This window comes from Phyllobates terribilis, unplaced genomic scaffold (assembly GCF_046119375.1).
Source record: "Phyllobates terribilis strain yellow unplaced genomic scaffold, ASM4611937v1 Scaffold_7__3_contigs__length_470593459, whole genome shotgun sequence".
Classification (NCBI taxonomy): domain Eukaryota; kingdom Metazoa; phylum Chordata; class Amphibia; order Anura; family Dendrobatidae; genus Phyllobates; species Phyllobates terribilis.
In genome coordinates, this window is record NW_027362767.1 from 84305005 (window position 1) to 84331449 (window position 26445).

Here is a 26445-nt window from a genome sequence, read left to right on the forward strand (position 1 = left end):
CATTCTGCAGCCAGCAATAAACAGTGCAACATAGAGGCTGTGGAAGGCAAAAGGTGCCATATTTTTAATGAAACCCCATTGCAATAATGATTTTTTTGCATGCATTTAAGCAAGGGGGAAAAAAAATTGTCTCTCCAAAGTGGACAACCCCTTTTAGGGGCTTAACAAGAATCTGACCTCCCGTCTATAATGTGTGTTTTTTTTTTTTTGGTGCAGTACTTGTTGCACATTAGCAAACCTGACTCGAGACATTAATCTGCCTGCAGGATGAGTTGACCAATGTGTTTGGGTGATTTTTCACTTTATGGTTAATTACGAGTCCGATCATTTGTCCCTGGGTTAGATAGGATGCTACCAGATGTGTCCTGCTTTCATGGTTATGGCTGCTGTTGTGGGTGTCCGCTTTTATATACTTTTTACTAATGTTTCTAGCGACTCCAGTAAATTTACTGCTTTCACTTGCAGGGGATGATACACCGGGACTTGAAACCTGTTAACATTTTCTTGGATTCAGAGGATCATGTAAAGATTGGGGATTTTGGTCTGGCTACAGATCATCCAGCCTATAAAGTAAGTGCTTATATTTTACGGTTTTATTAGTTCTCTCATCACAGATGGATAAAAACGTTTAGCGGATTTATTAATAGAAAGACGACTGGGAAATGGATGCAGTGTGTGGTGACACTTGTTAGGGCATGTTCTCGTGTAGCAGAATTTCTGCCAAAAATTTCAGCAAGAATCCACAGCTGCAAGCGCGCGTCAGTTCATACAGAATAGGCTGTTCACAGCAGCACACCAAAAATTAGACTCTGCCTTCTTCGATGACCGCTCTTCCAATGTAACTGGTCTTGAAGGAACAAGATTTTTTTTTTTTTTACAGGAGGGTGTAATTTTAATTGTATCCTTCCTCCAAACTTTGCTGCGAATCCACTGCAAAGTTTGCAAAAATTGGGTTTCAACTTCCCCCAATGAGGAAAATCCACAACAAATCTGCCACCGATCCATGATAAGGATTGACGCACCGCTTATTTAAAATCCACACCACTTGTCAATTTATACACAGAGATTTTCTTTTTCGCAGCCTGTTGATGAGATTTGTTAAATCTTATAAATTTTGCATCTCCTGAAATATGATGCAAATTTTCAACCCCAAAATGTGCCCAGAAAATTCATTCACAGCATGTCTGCTATATTGCTGTATGTGGATGCAGGTTAATGCCTCCATTATTTGTGGGGTTTTTTAAGTCACTTTTGTGTTTTGCCTTGTTCTTTTTGCTGGTGGAATTTGCACCAAATTCATCAAAATGGTGCATGCAAGTTGATGAGTTTTGTGCAAATTCCAATATACTCTTATTTTTGGGGGGTTTCTTTGCACCTTTTATTACGGAAAAAGTCACACAATCCTTTAAAAAGGCATGATAGTCTTCAACTGTGCAACAGAAAGAATATTAGACATATTTTACACTCCACTAGGGCACTTGAGTACAAGTGTGCAAAAAAAAAAACAAAAACGACATTTTGCAAAGTTGCAAATGATGAATTGAGCTACAACTTTTGAATACCCCAAACCATTGCCGAAAAATAACCCAACAACTAACAGAGCCTAAAGTGAAGTAAAAAATGGAGCAAATGAAATAATAAATGAGGCCAAAAAATGTACTATTTAGAACCATTTTTAAAACTGAAAAAGCGCAAAAGCAATGGTGAATTGAGGCCTAAGTGCACCAAGCGGAGGCAGAATTACCGTAATTTGATGAACTGCAGTTGGATTTGATGTTTGATGCATTTTGTGTAACAAAACCACCACCATTTTTTATTTATTTTTATTTGAAGACCGAATCAACACAAGACGAGGACCAAGTTCGTTGTGATCTTGCTAAGGTTGACCCTGAAGGTAATTCCTTTGTTCGCTTAGGTAGCACTTCCATTTTTTTTCCTTTCCATTCATTATATACAAATTTTGTTTAATTCTGTAATTTTTTTATCCTGTAGTTTAATTCTAATAGTTTTAACCTTTTTTCTTTTAGGAAAACTCACTGGCATGGTGGGCACAGCTTTGTATGTGAGTCCAGAAGTCCAGGGGAACACCAAAGCGTCCTATAATCAGGTATTAATAATGCAAAGGTCTGGATGTCGTTCTTGAACTGATGGCAATGGAACTAGAATATGGGATCAGTTATCCGGGCATCAGTCTTAGTACACTCATCCAAATTTTCAAAAAGAATATAATGTTAATCCCGGCTAGAGACATATCAGTATTTGTCTCCCCATTAATACTTATCAAAAAAGTTATTTATACGTAATGGATTAATCCATATAACAACCTACATATGAATATGAAGTATCTATTAACCATTAGCCATACAGAAAATGACACGTGTATGAGAATTCAACAAAGAGGATAAATCAAGTAAAGAAAAAAGGAGGTGGTGATAAGTCATGTAAAAATTGGGATATAGCTACAATATTTTCTCAGCTTAAAGACTATTGGCTGCCACGTGGCATTGTGTGTGTGTGTGTATATATATATATATATATATATATATATATATATATATATATATATATATACATTTGTCTAAAATAAACCTTTGTTTAGCCAGGCTAATCCATTAAAGCAGAGCTCGGTAAATTCATTGCTTACCCATGATGTGATCATGAAACCAATAGGGACCACCCTGACGCGCGTTTCACACTGATGCTTTTTAAAGGGGAAAGAAGGGATTTGCACCACATATGATATGGCATCTAACGAATATCCAGTATTAATCCTAAAAAATGGTGTTTTATTCTCTTCTAGAAAGTTGACCTGTTCAGCTTGGGGATAATACTTTTTGAGATGTCTTATAAACCTATGGACACGAGCTCTGAAAGGATTTCTGTGTTGGGCATGCTGAGACAGGTATCTTAAGTGTGTATATAATAATTTATGTGGACGTTTGGTATTGGATACATTACAAAACAACAATAATTTCTGTGAGATAACATGTCTGAATCGCCTCATGTCAGAGCTTTATGGAACGTTCCCAGCGGACCTTTCCACGGTGATAAATACTGCTGTTGATCAATTGTGGAAATGCTGCACTTACGTACAGGTGCATCTCACTAAATTAGAATATCCACAAAAAGTTAATTTATTTCAGTTTGTTCATTACAAAAAGTGAAACTCGTATATTATATAGAGTCATTACAAACAGTGATCTATTTCAAGTGTTTATTTCTGTTAATGTTGATGATTATGGCTTACAGCCAATGAAAACACAAAAGTCATTATTTGATGAAGACGGCTTGCAAGCCGTCAAAACGCGTTGTGTTTTTACAAGGACTTCAATAAAGGTAGCAATTGCTGAATTTTATATGCTTTAGCGCTTTTTATCACCAGATTTTACCTTTTGCATTTTCCTTTGCTTTTAAAGGGAGACTGCCAACAGGATCCCCCCCCCCCCCCCCCAAATTATTTCTTTAGTTCACATAACAACCGAAAAAAATTCTCCACTGAGAACTAACAGGGTGAAGCGCCTTTAAAAGACTAGGTACAAAACCGAAAAATGTCTGTCTAATGGAAGTAATGCCTAAAACATAAATAATAAATCCAATAGAGACATAAAGGGGCAACCAATACTATATAGATTATTAAATAGTCACCAAAAATTACATATCAATGGAATAGGTCTGCTAAAAGACAAAATATATCAGGATAATGAAGGAAGGTGATCCAAAATAGGATCAATAGATTCCTGATAACAAGAGACAACGTTTACCAAGGAAATGCTCTCCCAGTAGATACAAACATGCAACACCCTCCATACTATTTATCTACACATATAGCTCTTTCAAAGACGAGTCCAGCAATACCTTTACATGGCCAGTCCATTCCTCCGTTATTGAGAAATCGGCTTTTGAATTGATATGCAAATGAGGCTGAAGAGCTATGGTAGATTTGAAGCCTCTGTCACTCCAGCTCTATTCCCCACCCAGCACTGCCGCCTCCTGCTTGACTGACAGCATATACGGTGTGTGACTTCAGGCAAAGGAGCTGTCAGTCTAGCAATAGGAGGCGGCACTGTGCAGGGAATAGAGCTGGAGTGACAGAGACTTCAGATCTACCATAGCTAATCAGCCTCATTTGCATATCAATTCAAAAGCTGATTTCTCAATAAAGGAGGAATGGACTGGCCACAAACTAAATGGCAACATGTGCACGTAAATTAAAGCCCCCATTTAAGCAGTTAATTTGAGCTTTTTATAATGTGGACATTTATAGAACACAGCCTGCATCTCTGTGCAGATACTGAGCCAGCAGGGGATGGTTGGAAAATTCATATTGGAAGCAGCCAGAATTGTGAGTCTGATTTCTCTTTTTAATCTTTTCTTTCAGCCCTCCATTGGTTTTCCAAACGATTTTGAGAAGCCAGAAACCGAAAAGCAGGTAAAAGATTTAACGCCTTGAAGACATTTTTGTATTTGGAAATTTCAAATCCTTTTTTGAAATACAAAAATGTATTTGAATCCATGTTTGTATTTCTGGTTTTAGTCCTCTTTATCACACAAAATACTTATCAATGCAACTCTTTATTTATATTATTAATTTACCAACCATTTTATACACTTTTGTAGAGAAAAGTTATAACCTGGCTTCTGAACCATGATCCGGCAACCCGTCCCACAGCGATGGAGCTTCTGAAATGTGACCTCTTGCCGCCACCACAGCTAGAAGAGTCCGAGCTCCATGAAGTTCTCCATCACACCTTGGCCAATGTAGATGGAAAAGCCTACCGCACAATGATCAGCCAGATATTCTCCCAGCGTATTTCACCTGCCATGGACTACACATACGACAGTGACATATTTAAGGTATTGTTTAGTACAATCTTTATAAATGTACATACACCTTTCTCCCGTGTCATCGGATAAAAGACACTTACTCATTTAGTCCAGCATTGTAGTACAGAAGAATGAGTGAAATACAGATCCATCAGTAATTTGTAGGCCCTTTTTTTAATATCCAGTCATTCGCCAATCTCATTTCATTATTTTTCAGGGTAGTTTCTCAGTCCGGTCAGCTAGGATACATCATCACGTGTGTGAGACGGTGTGCCGCGTATTTAAGAGACATGGTAAGTTCACAATCTTGGTGGGTTCACTTGATTCATTCTATGATCCCTGAATATCTTGGACCTTTTAATTCAACAAAGCACTGAATTTTGCTTGTTCTGATTTTTTCAAGAGATGAATATTGGAAGCAGTATTTGGGCTTCAGGAAGTCGGGGGCTTTAGTTCTTTCTTCTATGGCTGTTAAGAAAGTATGGAAGTGGAGGAATCTGCATAAAAAGATCACACGTGCTGTCATGTCTCCTCCTAAAATCCTCCTAAAATCTAAAACATTTAATTTAAGAAGGGTTTGCCCTAGTATTGGACAACCCCTTTAATAGACAGAGAAGAAGGAACTAAAACTCCCGACTTCCTGACGTCCAAATACTACCAAGTATAGCCTCCTCCTAAATAAATGTGTTTCCCAAACTTAGTATACATTTATACTGTGATCGCTGTGATAAAAAAACAAAAGTGTAAATTGATAAGACAGTCGGCTTGTCTTTGTTTCTCTGGTTTAGGAGCTGTGAAGTTACATACGCCATTGTTAATGCCTCGAAGCAAGATGGCGTCAGAAAGTGGTGAATCTGCGTGTTTCATGGACCACAGTGGTATGCTTGTCACACTGCCATACAATCTCAGGGTAGGTATTGTCTCATTGGTTACCTGTCTTTTGTTTTAATAAATGCATAGATTACTTCATAAGCGTATATACTTGTGTACAGATATAAAGAAACTTCCTATAGATTTATTCTTGTATCAAGCATCTGCATGTCTTCATTGTTCGACTCCCAACACATGTAGTCAGGTTCTTCAGTAGAAGAGGGTTGAAGGGTTTGACTGTAGTCTGCTTTCATGGAGATACTTGGGTACGACCACCTAAAAATGTCATCTAGAGTAAGGCTGGCCATACACATTAGATTGCTGTTGGCCGCACCACTCCCGACTCCCCCATTCACAGGATCTCTCAGCTCGGCGGAGCGCTCCTATGCTCTGTATGAGAGACCCACAGCCAGAATAGTCTCGTCTGATCAAATGATCTGTCTGAGGACAGTCAGGAGGCCCACATACACATTAGATGGGTTTGGCTGACTTTTATCTATGAGAGAACCACTTCCGGAACCATCTGCCAGCGGCTTATTCCCTTCTGAACTAAAGGATCTGGCGGGGAATTGTTGGGAATGGACATGATCTGTTGGAGGACAGCCTGGAAAACCCTATGCTCATTAGTTGTCCGGAATCTGCGGGTTTGGCTGACCTTTTATCTAATATGTATGAAGGACCTAAGGAATTTTATTACCTTTTTGTAAATGTCCTCCTGTCATATATATCTTTAAACATTTGTCTATACATCCACACATAGTAAATGGGTTTAAAAATGATCCCCTCACCCTAGCTGAAATCGTAGAGCAGTTCCCATAATCATATCCATAGTTCGTAATCATAGAGCAGCCTCATAATCCTATTCTTTGCCTACAATCTTAGAGGAACTGCCTTTTAATGCTGTGTTTGTTCTTTTTTCTTTAGATCCCGTTTGCTCGTTTTGTTGCACGGAACAATGTAACCAACCTAAAAAGGTAACAGTCATGATTCACATCAGCCCTCATATAAAAAGCATTGCAGCCACAAAATGTAGGTGTTGCTTTCAGAAGCCAATGAGATCTAAACTTGGGCTCAGGGTAGTGGCTCGGTGGTTAGTATTGTTGTTTTGCATCGCTGGGGTCCGGGGTTCAAATCCAACAAGGGCATCATTTTACATTGATTGTGTGTCTTCTGTGTTTTTCTTACGTGTGTGTCTTGTGTTTCTGTGAATTTCTTCCCACACTTTAAACACATCGTAATAGGTGAATTTTATTTGTGTGGCCCCATGGGGACAGGGTCCGATCTTGAAACAGCACTCGTATTTGTGCCTAATGGATTGCATTTTTTCAACTATACAATTGTGTAGATAGCAGTTTCTCTTATTTCGTGATAAATACCTATAAACTGCTTCTTAGTGCTGCAGACGTAGGTTTAGGGGCGTATAGTCAGCTGCCATCGGGGAGGTTAATAGGTCAAGCAGTGCTTCCTGGTGTGCAATTTAGCTCTCCTCCAGGAAATCTGGCCGTAGGATCAGCCTTCCTAATCCGTCTATATGGGCATGTAGGTCATAGAAAATCGAATAAAATGACACCTTGATATCTGCGATCGGATGTCTTATTCTAGAGAAATACATGTCTTTCTTATATGTAAATCAGCTGTTAAGATCTATGGGCTGAACATAGATCTCTGAGAATTTGCTTATTTTAAATGAAAGGGGGAGTTACCAGTGTGAGACATGTAATGGCTGACAGTCTTCTATCCTGATCTACATGTCTCACAATGGTAACTCCCCCTTTCATTTATAATAATCTCTGGAGGCAGATTCTCAGGGAGATCTATGTCCGGCCCATAAATCTTAACAACTCATTTGGATATTAAGAAAAATGTGGACTTCTCTAGAATAAGACATCGGATCTCCAATATCACGGTATCATGTTCTTCAGCTTCCTATGACCTACATGCCCATATAGATTGTTTAGGAGGGTTGATCCTACTGAGAAATGCGCTCGTTTGCAAAAGCCAAACCAGAGTCTCCTCCAAAAGAAAGAGGCCCCCATAAGCATACAGCTGTTTTAGGTTCTTGTCCCTTGTCTTGGCAGAACAAGGTGCTGGGTGGCAGATCTAATATAGGTTATAACTCAGCCCTATATGTATTCACAGATACTGTATTGAACGAGTATTCAGACCCCGAAAATTGAACCACTGCCACCCGAAGGAACTCACAGAATGTGCATTTGATGTGATTACCTCATCTGCTAACAGCTACCTGCCAGTTACGGAGACTATGTATACTATATATGAGATTATCCAGGAGTTTCCAGTTTTACAGGTACGTTTAGTTTACATTAAAAAGACGTTATTATGGTTTTATATGAATCTATGTATTGTAGAACCAACAAGGTATAGGTTTACTTATTTGGCAGTTCGGAGTTGATCTCTGTGGTTTTTCAAATTAGGAAGTTCCTAAAAATCCCTCTGGTGCCACCATTGATGGGTGACTGATGCTCCATCTGCACCACGTATTGGCACGTCAGCTGGTTTGATTGCAAAATGAATGTGGGCATAAATGTTCTTTCCAAAACCGCATAAATTTGTGGTAAAGCCTCATGCTGGTAACGTTTTTGGCCAACCATCGCTTGTACTGTGCCCGTACTTATAATACAGTGGGACTATTCTAAATTGTAGTCAGCCGTTCCTGCCTCCCACTATGAAAGTAAATTGTGTTAAGTGGCTTGTTCCTGCAAACCATCATACTTTTGTTGTGCAGTGAGCAAACTCTGTGGTCCTCCTTGGGATTATTCAGATACTGACCATCTCGCACCGGTGTCATTGATGCCGTCCCAGGAGCGAGGAGAAACTGCTTTTACTGTTTTGTCACTGTTGTGGAATTGATTGAACTGTGAATGATTATACGAGTATAAGACCATTTTGAGTAGGTGACCTGAGCATTGTTATGTTTCACGCTCGCTCATTGGGTGAATTCTGACAATATCTTTCATTTTATAGGAGAGAAATTACAGTATTTACATAAATCACACATCTTTATTGAAAGCCATTTTACTCCATTGTGGCATGCCAGAAGATAAACTTGTGCAAGTCTACAACATTCTGTACGATGCAATGGTGAGCAAATTTTTTCTCTTGTTTCAACTATCTCGCCGACTCTTTACATGTGAGCATTTAGCTGTGCCTGGGGTTCGTGTGCTTTCAGGGGGAAGAGAAGGGGTCTGACAGTGGCTTATCTCCCTCAAAAACAAAAGGATCAGGTGCTGAAATTCCAACTGCCTGAACCCTCTCTCCCCTACATCACCTATTGTGTGTTTGGGGGTTGAAGGCCCCCATTCACATTAAATGGCGGTCTGGTTCATCCAACTTTAATCTAGTGCAGGAAAAAAAAACATATATATAAAAATATATATAATGTGTGTGTATATATATATAGCATACATTACTCTCCTCCAGCTGCATATAGAAACCCTGCTAATCTTAACGTTCAGTGCATGCCCTCTCCTATCGATTTCCATTGTGCTCTCTGGAACGCACGGTCTGTGTGTAACAAACTAACTTACATCCATGATTTTTTCCTCTCTAATTCCCTTAACCTTCTGGCTATCACAGAAACCTGGATTCAGCAGCCAGACACCACCACCACCGCTGCTGCTGCTCTCTCGTTTGGTGGGCTGAAATTTTCACATACCGCCAGACCTGGCAACAGACAGGGTGGAGGTGTTGGTCTGCTCTTTTCCTCACAATGTGCTTTCCAGGTCATCCCCCCAGTTCCCTCACTTATGTTTCCTTCCTTCGAAGTCCACACAATCAGACTGTTTAAACCCTTCTCCCTGCGAGTGGCAGTCGTGTATCACCCTCCAGGCTCCCCCTGCCAGTTCTTGGATCACTTTGCCACCTGGCTTCCTCACTTTCTATCCTGTGACATCCCCACCCTCATCATGGGTGGCTTTAACATCCCCATCGATGATCCCCTCTCCCAATCTGCCTCTCATCTACTTTCTCTAACCTCTTCATTCCGTCTCTCACAGTTTACTAATTCTCCTACAGATGAAGACGGGAATACTCTGGACCTGTTTTTTTCCAGTCTCTGCTCGCTGGATGACTTTACCAACTCCCCTCTCCTGCTGTCAGACCACAACCTTCTTTCCTTCTCTGTTAAGAATTGTTTCCTCACCCGGGACACCCCCACTTACCACACTTATAGGAATACACGTACCATTAATACCCAGCAGCTTATGGACAATCTCCACACATCTTTAGCCCCCATCTCCTCCTTCTCCTGTCCAGACTTAGCTTTGTCACACTATAATAATACACTGAAGAGCGCCCTAGATGAAGCGGCTCCTTCTACTCGCAGAAAGACCCGACACAGACAACGGCAGCCCTGGCACACAATGCAAACACGTTTTCTTCAACGTTGCTCAAGGTGTGCTGAGCGTCAGTGGAGAAAATCTCTTTTAGCAGAGGACTTCATCCACTATAAATTCATGCTCAAAACCTATAACTCTGCCCTTCATCTGCCCAAACAATCCTACTTCACCCCCCTCATCACTTCAATGTCCAACAATCCAAAATGACTTTTCGAAACCTTAAACTCCTTCCTGAAACCTAAAACACAGGCCCCCACCACCAACCTCAGCGGGGAGGATATGGCCACTTACAGTTATATGAAAAAGTTTGGGCACCCCTATTAATCTTAAGCTTAATGTTTTATAAAAATTGGTGTTTTTGCAACAGCTATTTCAGTTTGATATATGTAATAACTGTTGGACACAGTAATGTTTCTGCCTTGAAATGAGGTTTATTGTACTTATTGAAAATGTGCAATCTGCATTCAAACAAAATTTGACAGGTGCATAAGTATGGGCACCTCACCAGAAAAGTGACATTAATATTTAGTAGATCCTCCTTTTGCAAAAATAACAGCCTCTAGTCGCTTCCTGTAGCTTTTAATGAGTTCCTGGATCCTGGATGAAGGTATTTTTGACCATTCCTCTTTACAAAACAATTCCAGTTCAGTTAAGTTTGATGGTCGCCGAGCATGGACAGCCCTCTTCAAATGATCCCACAGATGTTCAATGATATTCAGGTCTGGGGACTGGGATGGCCATTCCAGAACATTGTAATTGTTCCTCTGCATGAATGCCTGAGTAGATTTGGAGCGGTGTTTTGGATCATTGTCTTGCTGAAAGATCCATGCCCTGCGTAACTTCAACTTTATCACTGATTCTTGAACATTATTGTGAAGAATCTGCTGATACTGAGTGGAATCCATGCGTCCCTCAACTTTAACAAGATTCCCGGTGCCGGCATTGGCCACACAGCCCCAAAGCATGATGGAACCTCCACCAAATTTTACTGTGGGTAGCAAGTGTTTTTCTTGGAATGCTGTGTTTTTTTTGCCGCCATGCATAACGCCTTTTTGTATGACCAAACAACTCAATCTTGGTTTCATCAGTCCACAGGACCTTCTACCAAAAAGAAATTGGCTTCTCCAAATGTGCTTTTGCATACCTCAGCCGACTCTGTTTGTGGCGTGCTTGCAGAAACTGCTTCTTTCGCATCACTCTCCCATACAGCTTCTCCTTGTGCAAAGTGCGTTGTATAGTTGACCGATGCACAGTGACACCATCTGCAGCAAGTTGATGCTGCAGCTCTCTGGAGGTGGTCTGAGGATTGTCCTTGACTGATCTCACCATTCTTCTTCTCTGCCTTTCTGATGTTTTTCTTGGCCTGCCACTTCTGGCCTTAACAAGAACTGTCCCTGTGTTGTTCCATTTCCTTACTATGTTCCTCACAGTGGAAACTGACAGCTTAAATCTCTGAGACAGCTTTTTGTATCCTTCCCCTGAACAACTATGTTGAATAATCTTTGTTTTCAGATCATTTGACAGTTGTTTTGAGGAACCCATGATGCCACTCTTCAGAGGAGATTCAAACAGGAGAACAACTTGTAAGTGGCCACTTTAAGTAGCTTTTCTCATGATTGCATACACCTGGCTATGAAGTTCAAAGCTCAATGAGGTTACAAAACCAAAAAAAGTGCTTTAGTACGTCAGTAAAAAGTAGGTAGGAGTATTTAAAACAAGAAAATGATAAGGGTGCCCATACTTATGCACCTGCCAAATTTTGTTTGAATGCAGATTGCTCATTTTCTGTTAGTACAATAAACCTCATTTCAAGGCCGAAACATTACTGTGTCCAACAGTTATTGCATATATCAAACTGAAATAGCTGTTGCAAAAACACCAATTTTTATAAAACATTAAGCTTAAGATTAATAGGGGTCCCCAAACTTTTTCATATAACTGTATTTCTTTGAAAAAAATCAACCATATCCACCAGGACATCTCAGCCCAATCTCCTCAGTGCCTGGATCCCCTTCCCTGCCGCACTTCAAGCTCACTTGCCATCTTTGAGCCTGTTACAGAAGAAGAAGCTACCCAGCTCCTCGCTTCTTCTCGGCCTACAACCTGCTACAGTGACCCCATTCCTTCACATCTCCTGCAGTCCCTCTCACCGGTGGTCACCACTCACCTGACTAAAATATTTAACCTCTCTCTTTCTTCAGGTATCTTTCCCTCCTCATTTAAACATGCCATCATTACCCCTTTACTTAAAAAGCCATCCCTGGACCAGAACTGCGCTGCTAACTACAGACCTGTCTCTAACCTTCCTTTCATCTCTAAACTCCTGGAACGCTTGGTCCACTCCCGTCTAATCCACTATCTCTCAGATAACTCTCTCCTCGACCCTCTACAATCTGGTTTCCGCTCCTTACACTCCACTGAAACTGCCCTCACTAAAGTCTCTAATGATATACTAACAGCCAAATCCAAAGGTCACTGCTCCCTGCTGATTCTCCTGGATCTCTCTGCAGCATTTGACACTGTGGATCACCAGCTCCTCCTCACTATGCTCTTCTCTATAGGCCTCAAGGAAACCGTTCTCTCCTGGTTCTCCTCCTACCTCTCTGACCGCTCCTTCTCTGTATCTTTTGCCGGCTCCTCTTCCTCTCCTCGTCCCCTTACTATCGGGGTTCCGCAGGGCTCAGTCCTAGGCCCCCTCCTCTTCTCTCTATACACTGCCCCTATTGGACAAACAATCAGCAGATTTGGGCTCCAGTACCATCTCTATGCTGACGACACACAATTATACACTTCTTCCCCTGACATTACCCCTACCCTAATACAAAATACCAAGGATTGTTTGTCTGCTGTGTCTAGCATCATGTCCTCCCTCTATCTTAAACTGAATCTCTCCAAAACTGAACTTCTTGTGTTTCCCCCCTCTGCTAACCTAACTCTACCTAACATCGAAATTACCTTGGAGGGTTCAACCATAACTCCCAAGCAGCACGCCCGCTGCCTCGGGGTCATATTCGACACTAACCTTTCCTTTACTCCCTATATCCGATCACTCACTCGCTCTTGTCACCTGCATCTTAAAAACATCTCCAGAATCCGATCTTTTCTCACTTTTGAAACTGCTAAAACTCTTACTGTCGCTCTTATTCACTCTCGTCAGGACTACTGCAACTCTCTTCTGATCGGTCTCCCTCTTACCAAAATTTCCCCTCTCCAATCTGTCCTGAATGCGGCAGCCAGGGTCGTATTTCTGTCCAGCCGCTTCACCGATGCCTCCACCTTGTGCCAGTCATTACACTGGTTACCCATTCGCTACAGGGTCCAATATAAACTCATTGCTCTCACCCACAAAGCTCTCCACAGTTCTGCACCACCTTATATCTCCTCTCTCATCTCAGTCTATCGTCCTACACATGCCCTCCGTTCCACAAATGACCGAAGACTAACATCCCCCATAATCTGAACCTCGCACCTCCGTCTCCAAGACTTCTCTCGTGCTGCGCCAGTTCTCTGGAATGCTCTACCCCAGACGATCCAATTGATGCCTAGCCCCCATGTCTTCAAGCGCGCTTTAAAAACCCATCTCTTTAAACAAGCCTAACACCTCAAATACCCAGTAAACTAACTTTCCCCTGTTCCCTCCTAAATACTATTCAGAATCTGCCCCCTACTGTTCATATGTCTCTACACCCTCCATGCACACGATAACTGCACTCGGTAATTGAGTATTGCACTTGAACATACAGGCTGATGACCGGATCATTCAGCTTTATATGATAATCCCGACTTATTATAATTGCCAGACCTGAAATAACAAGCACTTTCCACCTATTGTGTCCCCCCCATTTCCTTGTAGAATGTAAGCTTGCGAGCAGGGACCTCACTCCTGATGTAACTGTTTAAACTGTCTTACCTTGTATTGAATTTATTGTCTGTACATGTCCCCGCTTAATTGTAAAGTGCTGCGGAATATGTCGGCGCTATATAAATAAAAATTATTATTATAATGTGTATGTGTGTATATATGTATATATATCTATCACTTTAGCTATATATATATACACACACACACACACACACACACACACACACACACACACACACACACACACACACACACACACACACACACACACACCATCCTTTAATCCGCCCTCCCCTATCCACTCTACCGCTCCCAGTCTCCGACCTCCCCCTCTCCACTCTACCGTTTCCCGTCTCCGCTCTCTCCGACTCCTCCCCTTCTCCACTCTACCGCTCCCCCTCTCCACTCTACCGTTCCCCGTCTCCGCTCTACCGCTCCCCCTCTCTCCGCTCTACCGCTCCCCCTCTCTCCGCTCTACCGCTCCCTCTCTCCGCTCTACCGCTCCCTCTCTCCGCTCTACCGCTCCACTCCCTCTCTCCGCTCTACATCTCCGCTCCCTCTCTCCGCTCTACATCTCCGCTCCCTCTCTCCGCTCTACCGCTCCGCTCCCTCTCTCCGCTCTACCGCTCCGCTCCCTCTCTCCGCTCTACCGCTCCGCTCCCTCTCTCCGCTCTACCGCTCCGCTCCCTCTCTCCGCTCTACCGCTCCGCTCCCTCTCTCCGCTCTACCGCTCCGCTCCCTCTCTCCGCTCTACCGCTCCGCTCCCTCTCTCCGCTCTACCGCTCCGCTCCCTCTCTCCGCTCTACCGCTCCGCTCCCTCTCTCCGCTCTACCGCTCCGCTCCCTCTCTCCGCTCTACCGCTCCGCTCCCTCTCTCCGCTCTACCGCTCCGCTCCCTCTCTCCGCTCTACCGCTCCGCTCCCTCTCTCCGCTCTACCGCTCCGCTCCCTCTCTCCGCTCCCTCTCTCCGCTCTACCGCTCCCTCTCTCCGCTCCCTCTCTCCGCTCTACCGCTCCCTCTCTCCGCTCCCTCTCTCCGCTCTACCGCTCCCTCTCTCCGCTCCCTCTCTCCGCTCTACCGCTCCCTCTCTCCGCTCCCTCTCTCCGCTCTACCGCTCCGCTCCCTCTCTCCGCTCTACCGCTCCCTCGCCCCCCTTTGCTCTCTCTTCTCTTTATTTATGCTCTGATTATGTTTGCTTTATTTTCTACAGATTGACAAACTCACTAAAAGGGAAGTGGAAGCGAAGTTTTGTAACTTGTCCCTTCCGGTGAGCAATGTAAGTACAGTACATCCAGGTAATATCCTGTACAGGTGCCTAGTCATGTTATTAGCTGATCATTACACAGATACTTTGAGATCTGACTATTTTGGCTAGATGTGTAGGCTGTCTAATGTTTATGGGAGAATCCTAACAGGGAGCAGGCATTGTTGGTTTCCAGCATCATCATGTCCCTTGGTTGGAAGTCTGTCCCCTGCTTTCTATAACAGTTAAAGAAATTGTCCACTACTTTATTTCCCCTCCCCAATGTATCCCCCCCGGGACCCCTAAGACTTTTTGTAAATACCTTGTGTTGCAGATAATGCCTGTGAGTGGCGCTATCCTTGGCTGCTCACAGGCATCACGTGACCCCGTGCTGACATCAGGAGAAGCGAGGCGTGACTCAGAGCTGGGGTCCCTGCGGTGTCAGCTGGGTTGTGGGCGGGGTTACCCCCTGCGTCACACCCTGCATCCACCGCGCGCTTTCCCAATGAATGGGGAGAGGCAGAGCACGCGGTGAATGCCAGGTGTGAAGCAGGGGGTAACTCCTCTCACAGCCTGGCATCCACCTGGAACACGGAAGACAAAGACCCCCGGCTGCTGCCAGCACTTGTCGTGACATCAGCAGATGTCAGAGCCGGCTGCAGCCGGGGGTCACGTGATGCCTGTGAGCGGCCAGCGATAGCGCCACTCACAGGCATTATCTGCAAAGTAAGGTAATTACAAAAAGTCCTAGGGGCCCCAGGGGGATAATATAAAGTAGTGTACAACCCCTTTAAGTCAGTATTACATGAAAATGATTATGATGGGACCTTTTTTTTTCATTACCTCCATGTCAAATTGACCTATACATGTATGCTCAACCAATTTGATCATGCTTATATATAGGCTTCCCGAATGTATTATGAAGAGAACCAGTCACCACATTTTCCCGCAAACCAAGTGCCTGACCTGTATGTCAATAATTAGATATTGAGTGAAAAAATAGTCATCCAGACATCTTGTAATGTATCCCCAATCCTTTCATGAAGACACAAATTAAAATGTGAAATGGTGAATCATTAATTTTCTTTACATTCTTGTTGCTTGATGGTGTATGCACACGCAGATGACCATGTTATACATGTATTATATTATTGTAATATCTTCAGTTTCAGTTGAATCGCCTTTATAAGTATATTGAGCAGAAAGGAGAACTTCAGGAGCTCGGATCTACGATGACTTCACTGACCAAGCAGAAATCGTCTGTAGGCGTGCTGGCCAAACAAGGCCTAAAAGACCTGGAGGAAATTATTGGACTTGTCAAGAAGATGAACATTAAGCTCCAGGTTAGAGCTGTGATGCCATGAATCTTTAGCCTTTTGCCATGTGTTTCATGTGGCTGCTTTTAACTCTCGAGTTACAGAATGTAATGTCCAGACTTTGCGTTTGCTCCATACATTGTTTTTATGCTTGAGCTGCTAGGCTATAAGTACTTTATCTATTTCTTCATTGGGGGACACAGGAACCATGGGAGCTGTGTCCCCCAATGAAGGTTTTGAGAATGAGATTTTACGCTGAGTACCCAAAATTTTCTTCTCTCTATCACTTCACGGGGGGGACACAGCACCCATGGTTTCCTATGTCCCCCAATGCGGGATCCTAGAAAAAGAAATGATGAGTACCCAAAATCTTCTTTCTCTAGCGCTTCATTGGGGGACTGAAGAAACCATGGGTGCTGTCCCCCCAATGAAGGCTCCGAGAAAGAGATTTTATGGTGAGTAACCTAAATCTTCTTTTTCTGCTAATGCAGTAAGGGAGCTGTCTTTGCTCAGTGCCATCTTCTCTTTATTTTGAGATAATTGGGTGCTGGATAGAGATGGTGTGAATCGATTTGTAGGAACCAGTCCAGCCACCCAATTCTAACCTGTGTCTGCTGGCGGGAGCACAGCCCACTACTCTCGGCATCCCCTGGTCTCCTTTTGATCAGCCGGCTTGTTATAACATTGTTGCGGCATGATGCTCATGTGATGTCAGACTGGACTGGCTAATCGAAAGCCATAGTTCCCCAACTCCGGTCCTCATGGCCACCAACAGGCCATATTTTCAGGATTTCCTTCGTATTGCACGGGTGATAATTCCATCACAACCATAAGGAAATCTTTAAAACCTGATCTGTTGTGGGGGGGGGGGGGCGTGAGAACTGAAGTTGGAAAACACTGGTATAAGCAATTCAATTTGCAATAATTGGTGACCCCCTAATTCTTAGGAATACGTACGCTATTGACCTTGTCACTACCACCAGAATGAAGATCCTGGTCAGGTTGTTGTAAACCAGTCACCCTGACTTTGCTTGTATGTGATGTCTGTATATTCATGTAAAGCAGTTGGGTGCAGATATTTTTGGTGTGAGGACATATAGTCACAGAACAGTGGGTACAAAAATGGGGGACAAGGATAATTCCAGCAAGTAGAGGTTAGAAGTAGTGACAGAACACTTCAGGGGCAGAAGACTCTCTGCTATGCCTGTGCAGGACCTGAAGGGGGCAGTACAGGACCTTCCTATGCTCTGTATTACATAAAGTATGGAGAGCATATACACACACTTCTGCCCATGTGCTTTGACAATTCACCTTCTTACAGGTACTCTGGAAGAAAAATGTTTTCTTACATGCACCAAAATAAGGCATTCTGGATTGTTGCTACACTGTCTATACTTTGACAGCTCAGTGGAGGAAGGAAGTGTTATCATGGGGACATGAGCAGAAAAGAATGAATTTAAATATATCATCTTCTAATACCTTGAAACCAGGGGTGCACAACCTACCCCCTGCAAAATCCCCCTCTGTGCGGCCTACAACCGTCTGCATAGTGTCTGGTCACATGGATTTTCCATGTCATGGAGGAGACCCGTGTATGGATGGTGTGCTTTGTGGTCATTTCTAGGAGAAACCTTGGCATTTGGGTAAATTATGAAAAGAGACAATCTTATTGTGTGCCTGCACACCATACAAAACACCTTCTGTCATCATTTATCTGATGTGCATGTTTTTTTTTTCCCAATTTCACTGCACTTTCTAGTACACGATGTAGTAAAATGAATGGTGTCATTCAAAAGTACAACTCTTCTTGTAAAAAACAAGTCCTCCTATGTCTATGCGGACAGAAAAATAAGAGAGTAATGGCTCTGGGAAGAAGGGGAGGGAAAATCAGAAATTGGTCCCATTGTAAAGGGGTTAAATTGCTAAAGATCTGCAAAAAGTTTTCCACATCGCCCAATTCTCTCCAGATTACGCATCGGACTTGTGCTCCGTGTCGTTACGCCATGTTGCTGCGCTTGGTCCCACTTATGAAGACGTCTGCTTTTTCTTCTAGGTTGTTGTGAATTTCGGCCTTGTCTATAAGATGCAGCAGCACAATGGGATAGTTTTTCAGTTTGTTGCATTCATCAAACGCCGACAGAGAACCGTTCCCGAGATCCTGGCCGCCGGGGGCAGATACGACCATCTGGTACGTCATCCATATATTGGTCGGGGCGGTGTGTGCAGCTGTGGAGGAAATGGTCTGTCTGGTACTGAGGGTCACCATGTGCTGATTATCTGCTGAAACATTAACTGTCCTTATCTCAGCAAAGGAAAGAGGAACCGCTCCATTATTATTATACAAAGCCGTGTTCAGTCCCGTCTGTCATTAATGAGATGACATTTGTATAATTTCCATGTTATCTGTCCTTTTGTTTTTTCACTATCACCTGTTTTTTTTTTTTTTGCAACTTTTTTGTATGTGTTTTTTTGCAACTTTCTTTGGCCACCCTATATCTCACAACCGTGTTTGAGCTGGCCACTTAAAGGGGTTACCCAGCTCCTTTATGTTCCGTATTAGGAGGTGAGAGCCTGGTATCATGCACAAGTCCAATTAAAGGACCGGTAAGCAACGTCGGCAAGGGATGCACAAGACCTGGCAAGCCTCAGACAAACTTTACGTCAGTCGCACTACTCCTATTCTGATGAGAAGCGCCAGTCAACCCTTTTAAGTATATAGTCATATGGCTGGTCCCTTTCCAAGAACCCCTCTTTATTGAGCAGGAACCTCAACAGTCCAGCGTTCCCATTGGTCATTCGTGTAATTTAGAGATAACAATAGTCCACCTTATATATGTAGTTTCCACCTCGGCTCTTGAGAGAAGACAGAAGAATTTGGATATGTGCAGTATGCCATCACTTTGAGATGGGAATAACCCTCTAGTTTATTTGTGCAGCACGTTAAAGGGAGTCTCTGATCTCTTAAATCCATATAAAAGTAAGTACAAGTCCTTGTAGGGGCCTTGCAGTAAGAGGAGACATACGTTTTAGCTTAAGAATCAGCTGGATAATTTTGGAGAAAGCTTTTTTTTTTTTTTTTTTTCATGTTTTTATGCAAGTCCCGTGGCCAGGGCTGCACAGTCCAGAGCACCTTCCCACATTCTTACCAGTTAGGGTGCTTTCACCCGTTTGGTGTCTCCCGTCAGGTCTTACATTCAACCCCCCACAAAACAGCATTCGGACGTATGTGCTGACGGGGCCATAGACTATAATGGTGCCGGCAGAGTTAATGTGCGCTCTGTCGTGCATAATTTTTGAGCATATACGCCTACTGGAGGCAGACACTTAGATGTAGTCTACTATGTCTGAGTGTCCGCCTCCAGTAAGCGTATATGCTCAAAAATGATGCACGGCAGAGCACACATTAACTCTGCCGGCACCATTATAGTCTATGGCCCCGTCGGCACATACGTCTGAATCCTGTTTTGCTGGGGTTTTGGCCGTAATCCCTGACAGAGCCTCTGAACGGGTGCCCAAACGCAGTATGAAAGCTCCCTTACAGCTTTTGGAACGTCTTTATCAATGTGTTCCCCTGCTGTGTTGGTTGCTGTTTGTGGCAATATCCTTTAACTAACGCTTTGTTCTGTCTTCAGATTTCACAGTTTAAAGGACCTCAGACTGGATCCTTCGCTCTGCCCTGTGCTGTTGGCGTCAGCATAGCGATAGATAAGATCTCCGCTGCACTTTCCAGCGCTGATGAGAATGTAAGTTAATGTAACGCTTTATTACCTAATGAGAATGTAGGACAGATGTGTTTCATCATTTTGGAATTCTTTAGACAAATCAGAGAAGAACACTTGGCTGAATTGGCTGAAAATCTGGCAAGAAAAGCGGACTGTGCCATGAATTATTAAAATCCAGTATTACAAAGCTATTCTTATCTGGTTTTTAGTGGAGAATATCCCTGTGATACAGAAGCTCCCTACAGCCGCTCTTCTGTGAGTGTGATGCCCCATTCACACTGTTGTATTATCGCTGCCTTTTAGAACAAAATATTTATGCCCCAAAAAGGGAATCTGCAATCAACGCAGCGAGGTTGTTCTGGGGAAGTGTTCTGCATTCTGATAGGGTGCAGATTGTTGTGCTACATTTATGGCTCTCGTGAAGAGCTGTTATAAGACTTTGTAATAAAGCGAAGTGTGCACCATTCATCATATATATAAGACATTGCCTTGGTATGGCTGGGGTGTCCTCTGCATGGTGTATCTGTAGTCTTAAGGTCCCCATACACATTACATAGTTGTTGGTCTATGGCCATCATTCCAGACTCCCCCATACACAAAAATGCTTGGCTCCTGTCATTAATGATAGAGGGAAAACAAAAGGATCGGATCTTAGAGTTCAGCAGGCTCATTACTTCTCTCCCTCCACATCATCTGTGGAGGGAGAGTTGGGAGGTCCCCATATTCATTGGACTGCCAACCTATCCTATCAACATTGGCGGGTTCAGACAACTTTATTTGAATATGTATGGGGATCTTTACAAAACAGATCTTTTTATGAAGATTTAAGGACTGGGTCCACTGGAGCATCAGATGTTCTTACTTGTTCTCCCCTTTAGTTTTTGGGGCATGTGAATATCATAGATGGGTTGGGCACAGGTTGTCTATACAGGACCACCCTCCTAAATGCTCGGTGTGGGATGTGGTAGGTCTTTTAGAAGTTTAAGATCCCAAACTTTCAGGATATCTTTGCCTCTGGAGGTCCAAGGCGGTAGATATTGTAGTCATGTTTCCTATTGCGATTTTACCTTTCTATGGGAATAAAACATGGCCTGGATAAAATCACCTATAAGGATTAATATTAAGTTGAAGGGGTTAGAATGGCCTTTTGGTGATGTGAACAAATGTGTTATGTTCGTACCTTCGCTACAACGCCAAAAATCTATCTCCCATAAATATTGGATCGATGCAAACCCCAATGTTCATCACAGACCACTGGCTCCAAAGAGTGTCAGAGAAATCATTTGAACAGAGGAAGCCTCTGTACTTCTCCGCCTCTGAATAAACGAATTCCAAGCGTAGCATCTGGTTCTCAGAGCAAATCTCCTGTTGTAATTACCTGGTTACTGAAGAAGGCCTCTACTTCAATGGAGGTTGAAGTGTCAGCTCCCTCTCTCTCACTTCCCCAGTTATAATTAATTTTTCTTCCCCAGTTATAATTAATCCAATATGTTCAGTGTAAGGGTAATATGTCCCCTCTGCGGAGATGTCTTTATGAATTTAAATGTTTCCCTGTGACCCTTGTAACGCCTCTTTACTTTTCGCTGTACCTTCACAGCATACATTGCAGATGATAAATGTGTATGTATATACGGTACTTGGAAATATTACAAGTCTCTTGCAGATATTGATTTGTGCTTGTTAATTCCAGGTGAGCAGCTGTGACCTTCTTGTGGTGAGTGCCGGCCAGATGTCTGTGAACAGGGCTATCGGCATCATTCAGAAGCTGTGGACTGCTGGCATTACAGCCGAGATAATATACGACTGGTCTGAGGTAAGCAGTAGCCACAACGGTTATCTCGGTGTGAGACAAAAATTTCATTTATTTAAAAAAAAAATAAAAATAATAATAAAGATAGTAAAGAAAAAAAAAACCTTTGAAAAACCTGTTTAAAATAACACTTTTTTTAATCTAGAATAGTTACGTTTATTTAACATAAAATTGGAACAAAGGAAAAAGGTTCTGGATCTCGAGGTTGAAGTACTTTTTACCCAATTTTGAAGGAAAAAGGGAACCGACTATAACATTGTGGATTTTAGTGTGGATTTTACGTGCTTAAAAATTTGCAGCATTTTTACTGTATTTCAAAATTCCTAACTTTTTTTTTGTACATAAGTCACAGGATGAGCTGCAGGAGCATTGCCGATTATCTGGCATCCCTTTTGCTGCTATTGTCTCTGATAAAGAAGGAAGTCACGTCAAGGTAAATAAGGCTAGATGTAATCTGTATGTGTATTTTTAATTGTTTGCTAAAGCCCTGTCCCTGTAAAAAAAAATAATTATTAAACGTGTTGAAATGATGCTAAAAGTACAATGTCGAGCAAACCCTGCCATGTTACAAAGTTTGGAAAATCTCTTGACTAAAATTAAAGTTCCCATGTATTTGTTTTCTCTGTATTTGTCTCTTTTCTGTGCTTTTTCTTGCTCTGTTATCTCAAAATGTCACTTGGTAGCATTTCCTAGAAAATTGTGAATAAAGGTTTGGTAATAGATCTTATATACTTGAGTGATGGCAGGTGATTTGGTAAAAAATCAATTTGTACATAAACTCATTTACAAATTGCCATTTTCGAACAAATATCCAAAGTACATAACATAGTTTTTATTCTAATAATTATGCCTAAAGAAAAAAAAATATTGCTAAAAAGGCTGTGTCATACTTAACTGCTGATTCTACAGTGTTAATTGTGTCTAACCATGTTTATTATATTATGTCACTAATCACAGTTACTGATGATGATTAGACGACTCCTATCACACAGTTATAATGAAGATGACATTAGTAGACCGTATGCTTTTTGCTTACATAATACAAAATTGAGAGAAATAAAATTATACCAGCAGGCATAGATAGTACTGACTCTTTGGAGTGATGGCAGGTGATTTGGTAAACATTAATTTGTACATATCCGAAAAATTTCCAATTGAGTCTATTTGTCCCTAAATGGCAAAGTACACTAGATAAAACATAACTTTTATTCTAATAATTTTGCCTAAAGAAAAAAATATTGTTTAAAAGGCTGTGTCATACTTAACTGCTGACTCTCCAGTGTTAATTGTGTCTGTTTATTATAGTATCACTAATCACAGTTACTGATGATGATTAGACGACTCCTGTCACACAATTATAATGAAGATGACATTTGTAGACAGTATGTTTTTTGCTTCAATTAATACAAAATTTAGATAAATAAATTCACACCAGCAGGCATAGATAGTACTGACTCTTTGGCCATATAATGTTTGGCTGCTTCATTATGGGATTGATAGCAGAGAATAGGGGAGGAAAGCAGGGTGAAATCTAAAATTCAAGATGGTGATTGATGAGAAAATTAAATCTGGGGTTAAATTCTTGTCCTGATAATAAAAATAAAGCTGACACCATGGAAAGTTTGAGTTGCTCTCTCCATAATGCTTCATCACCCCCAGCTGCTCTCACACTGGCTCCACTAACGACATGTTGCTATTAACACGTCTCGTTTCTTTGGCTCCTGACAGCTGAAGGCGTTTGAGAAGGAGCGTCAGACCGAGAAGAGAATCCTGGAGTCCGAACTTGTGGATCATCTGTTACAAAAGCTCCGACTCCGAGGACAAGAAGAGCGAAATAACAGGTGCGCATGTCCGCATAGATTATCGCCTAGATAGCTGGCTGTTTGGTCATTGTTGGGTCACACTAGTAAACCCCAACTTTCTCCAAGACACAGACTTGTATCTCCTCTACGCCCCTGATCACAGGGCTATCTACAGATCCTCATATACCAGAATAACACCCCCTTAAATTGTCGAGAGATCTTATTATAAAATGTCTTCTGTAAGACGACAGATATTAAATGAGAAATCTGCTGAGTTCCAGAATGAAAGTCATTGGCATAACTGGGTGACCAAAAGAATTTTATTTCTCTATATGTTCCATGCATCTATGACGTGGCTTATTTATATCACCCTTACGTACATTCGGAGTGACATTAAAGGTAATCTGTTACTAGGTTTTTGCCAAACAATGGGAGAGGAGCTTGATGCAAGGGCAGAGACCCTGATTCCAGCGATGTATCACTTATTGGACTGCGTGGTGTATTTTTTTTTTTTTTAAAGAAAATCCCTGTTTTATCTGTTCTCTGAATGCTGAGCTCTGTATTACCCTCCCCACACAACTGATTTTCATCTTTCTTTGTATGCTGTGCATAGGCTGAAAGCTTCCAATCAGTGGTGTGGGCAGGGTTATACAGAGCTCAGGAATATGGAGGAATACATGGCAGCAGGTTTACTAGTCCTCTAATGATGATCTCCTGCTGATAAAACTGATTTTTATCACTAGAGGACTAGTAAACCTGCTGCCATGTAGTCCCCCATATTCATGAGCTCTGTATAACCCCGTTCCCACCACAGATTGGCAGCTTTCTGCCTATGCACAGTGTACACAGAAAGCTGCCAATCAGTGGTGTGGGTGGGGTTATACTGAGCTCAGCATTCAGAGAACGGCTAGATCTGCAGCAGATGAAACTTTTTTTTTTTTTTAATCAACACTGCAGCACCAGCCCAGTAAGTGATGCATCACTGGAATCGAGGTCTCTGCCCCTCCATAATGCTGCTCTCAGATAAGGTAGCAAAAACCTGGTGACAGATTCCCTTTGATGGTGGATATTCCTTCCATAACTTGGAAATTATTAAAATATGGGAATATATTGTTGTTGCACTTGTTTTAGGCATCTGTTGCTGCAACTAGAACAGCAAAAAACAGTTTTGACTCTGTGGAATACCTGTGCAGCCTTACACAGTATTGCAGTGTATAATACCGCCATCCTACTGCTGTGGTGTTGTAGTCGCTGTGAGTCGTGGTAATATGGAACTACTTTTCTTTCTACTTAGAGAAATGCCGGATACTCTGTCTGGGCAGAATCCAAAGGGATCCTTCTTGAGCACACAGAGTAAGTAGTGATCTGCGGTGATATTGTCAGGAGATGCAGTGGGTAGTCGGCTGGCGTGTAGGGCTGCGATTAGTCTTCCTGGTGAAAGCCTTCTTCTGTTCTACACACTCATCTGTGGAGGACAATGCCGCTCATTCTTCCCGATGATTCATCTTCATCACATTTGGGTCACATGCTGGCTATTTGTTCATTGTTTTATCAGTTTAAAAAAAAAATGGGTGAAGTGTAACCCTTTTGTTACTAGAGGTATTGCAGACTTCTCACAATTCAAACCGCACTCATTATCAAATAGATCTTGGACCTGATGGTGATGACCTGCTTACTTTGAAATTCTATCTCAGAATGGCTTTATAATAAGTCCATGTGTTAAAAAAAATAAATTGTACAGTATTTAATATTATATGCAGTTTTTATTTTCAGTTCTGGTGAGAGATGTTGTTTAAGGGGAGTGGTCAGCATGAAATGACTGTTCAAACCAAGCACCACGTTGAGGGGACATCCTCGGAGCAGTTTTCTAGTTATAGCGTTTTGACCTCTAACTGTGCTGTGTTTAAAATGATTAAATCAGATGTCGCTCCCCATCTTCTGTACAGCTCTGCATCTCCTACTCTGCCATTACTCGGTTTACTGGATTTAACAGTTATGTCACAACTACAGTACAGATAACCGCTGCAGCCAATCGCTGAGATCAGTGGCTTATGCCACCTATATCGACATAGCTGCTGATCTCATTGGTTGGCTGCCGCGATGTGTGCTGTATTAGTGACTTCACCGCTGAAGCTATTAAATGGAGGTCGGAGAGAGTGAGGGACATCGGATTTTATTATTTTAACCTATTACTAGTCATTAGCATGCCACTGGAAAACTCCAGTGATGAATGTTTTACTGCTTAGTGGCCAGAATTGTTGCTTCATTTGCTAGAAATTGTTCTATATTCAGATGTGCTAATAAGGTGCTTGGTGCCGCCTGGGCCGACGGGTGCCGCCTGGGCCGACGGGTGCACCTTTCTGCTTGTTTTGTATCTATCTCTGCGACTCCTCTTCCTTGATTGACGGCTCTGTGTTCCACACTCACAACACTCGTGGTGTGACAACTATACACATGTGTTTTGCTTACTTACAATTGCCTACCACTCCCATTGTCTTACACTTCTCTGTGATCTCAACTGAGAGAAGTGGATGAGAAAGTAGTCTGCGTATTAGGATTCTGCATGTAAGGGCATGTACACACGTTCAGTATTTGCAGAAGTAAAATCTGCTGCAAATGCTGTTGATCCGGCAGGAAAA

At 42.3% G+C, this 26445-nt stretch overlaps 1 protein-coding gene across 3 annotated transcripts in view; it reads left to right on the plus strand.

Moving 5' to 3' along the window:
• Positions 1-26445, plus strand: part of EIF2AK4 (eukaryotic translation initiation factor 2 alpha kinase 4) — a 72968-nt gene that overhangs the window by 39710 nt on the left and 6813 nt on the right. For 2 of the 3 annotated variants that reach the window (XM_073638916.1, XM_073638918.1), the window contains 19 exons: positions 466-570; positions 1834-1894; positions 2028-2107; positions 2801-2902; positions 4379-4429; positions 4618-4854; positions 5042-5117; positions 5613-5734; positions 6619-6668; positions 7834-8002; positions 8680-8796; positions 15124-15189; positions 16323-16499; positions 18526-18660; positions 20105-20215; positions 21885-22007; positions 22351-22437; positions 23733-23845; positions 25101-25159. In XM_073638916.1, coding sequence (XP_073495017.1) covers positions 466-570; positions 1834-1894; positions 2028-2107; positions 2801-2902; positions 4379-4429; positions 4618-4854; positions 5042-5117; positions 5613-5734; positions 6619-6668; positions 7834-8002; positions 8680-8796; positions 15124-15189; positions 16323-16499; positions 18526-18660; positions 20105-20215; positions 21885-22007; positions 22351-22437; positions 23733-23845; positions 25101-25159 — 2041 coding nt within the window. The remainder of the gene's footprint in view (positions 1-465; positions 571-1833; positions 1895-2027; positions 2108-2800; positions 2903-4378; positions 4430-4617; positions 4855-5041; positions 5118-5612; positions 5735-6618; positions 6669-7833; positions 8003-8679; positions 8797-15123; positions 15190-16322; positions 16500-18525; positions 18661-20104; positions 20216-21884; positions 22008-22350; positions 22438-23732; positions 23846-25100; positions 25160-26445) is intronic. The other variant, XM_073638917.1, reaches the window with a different exon arrangement.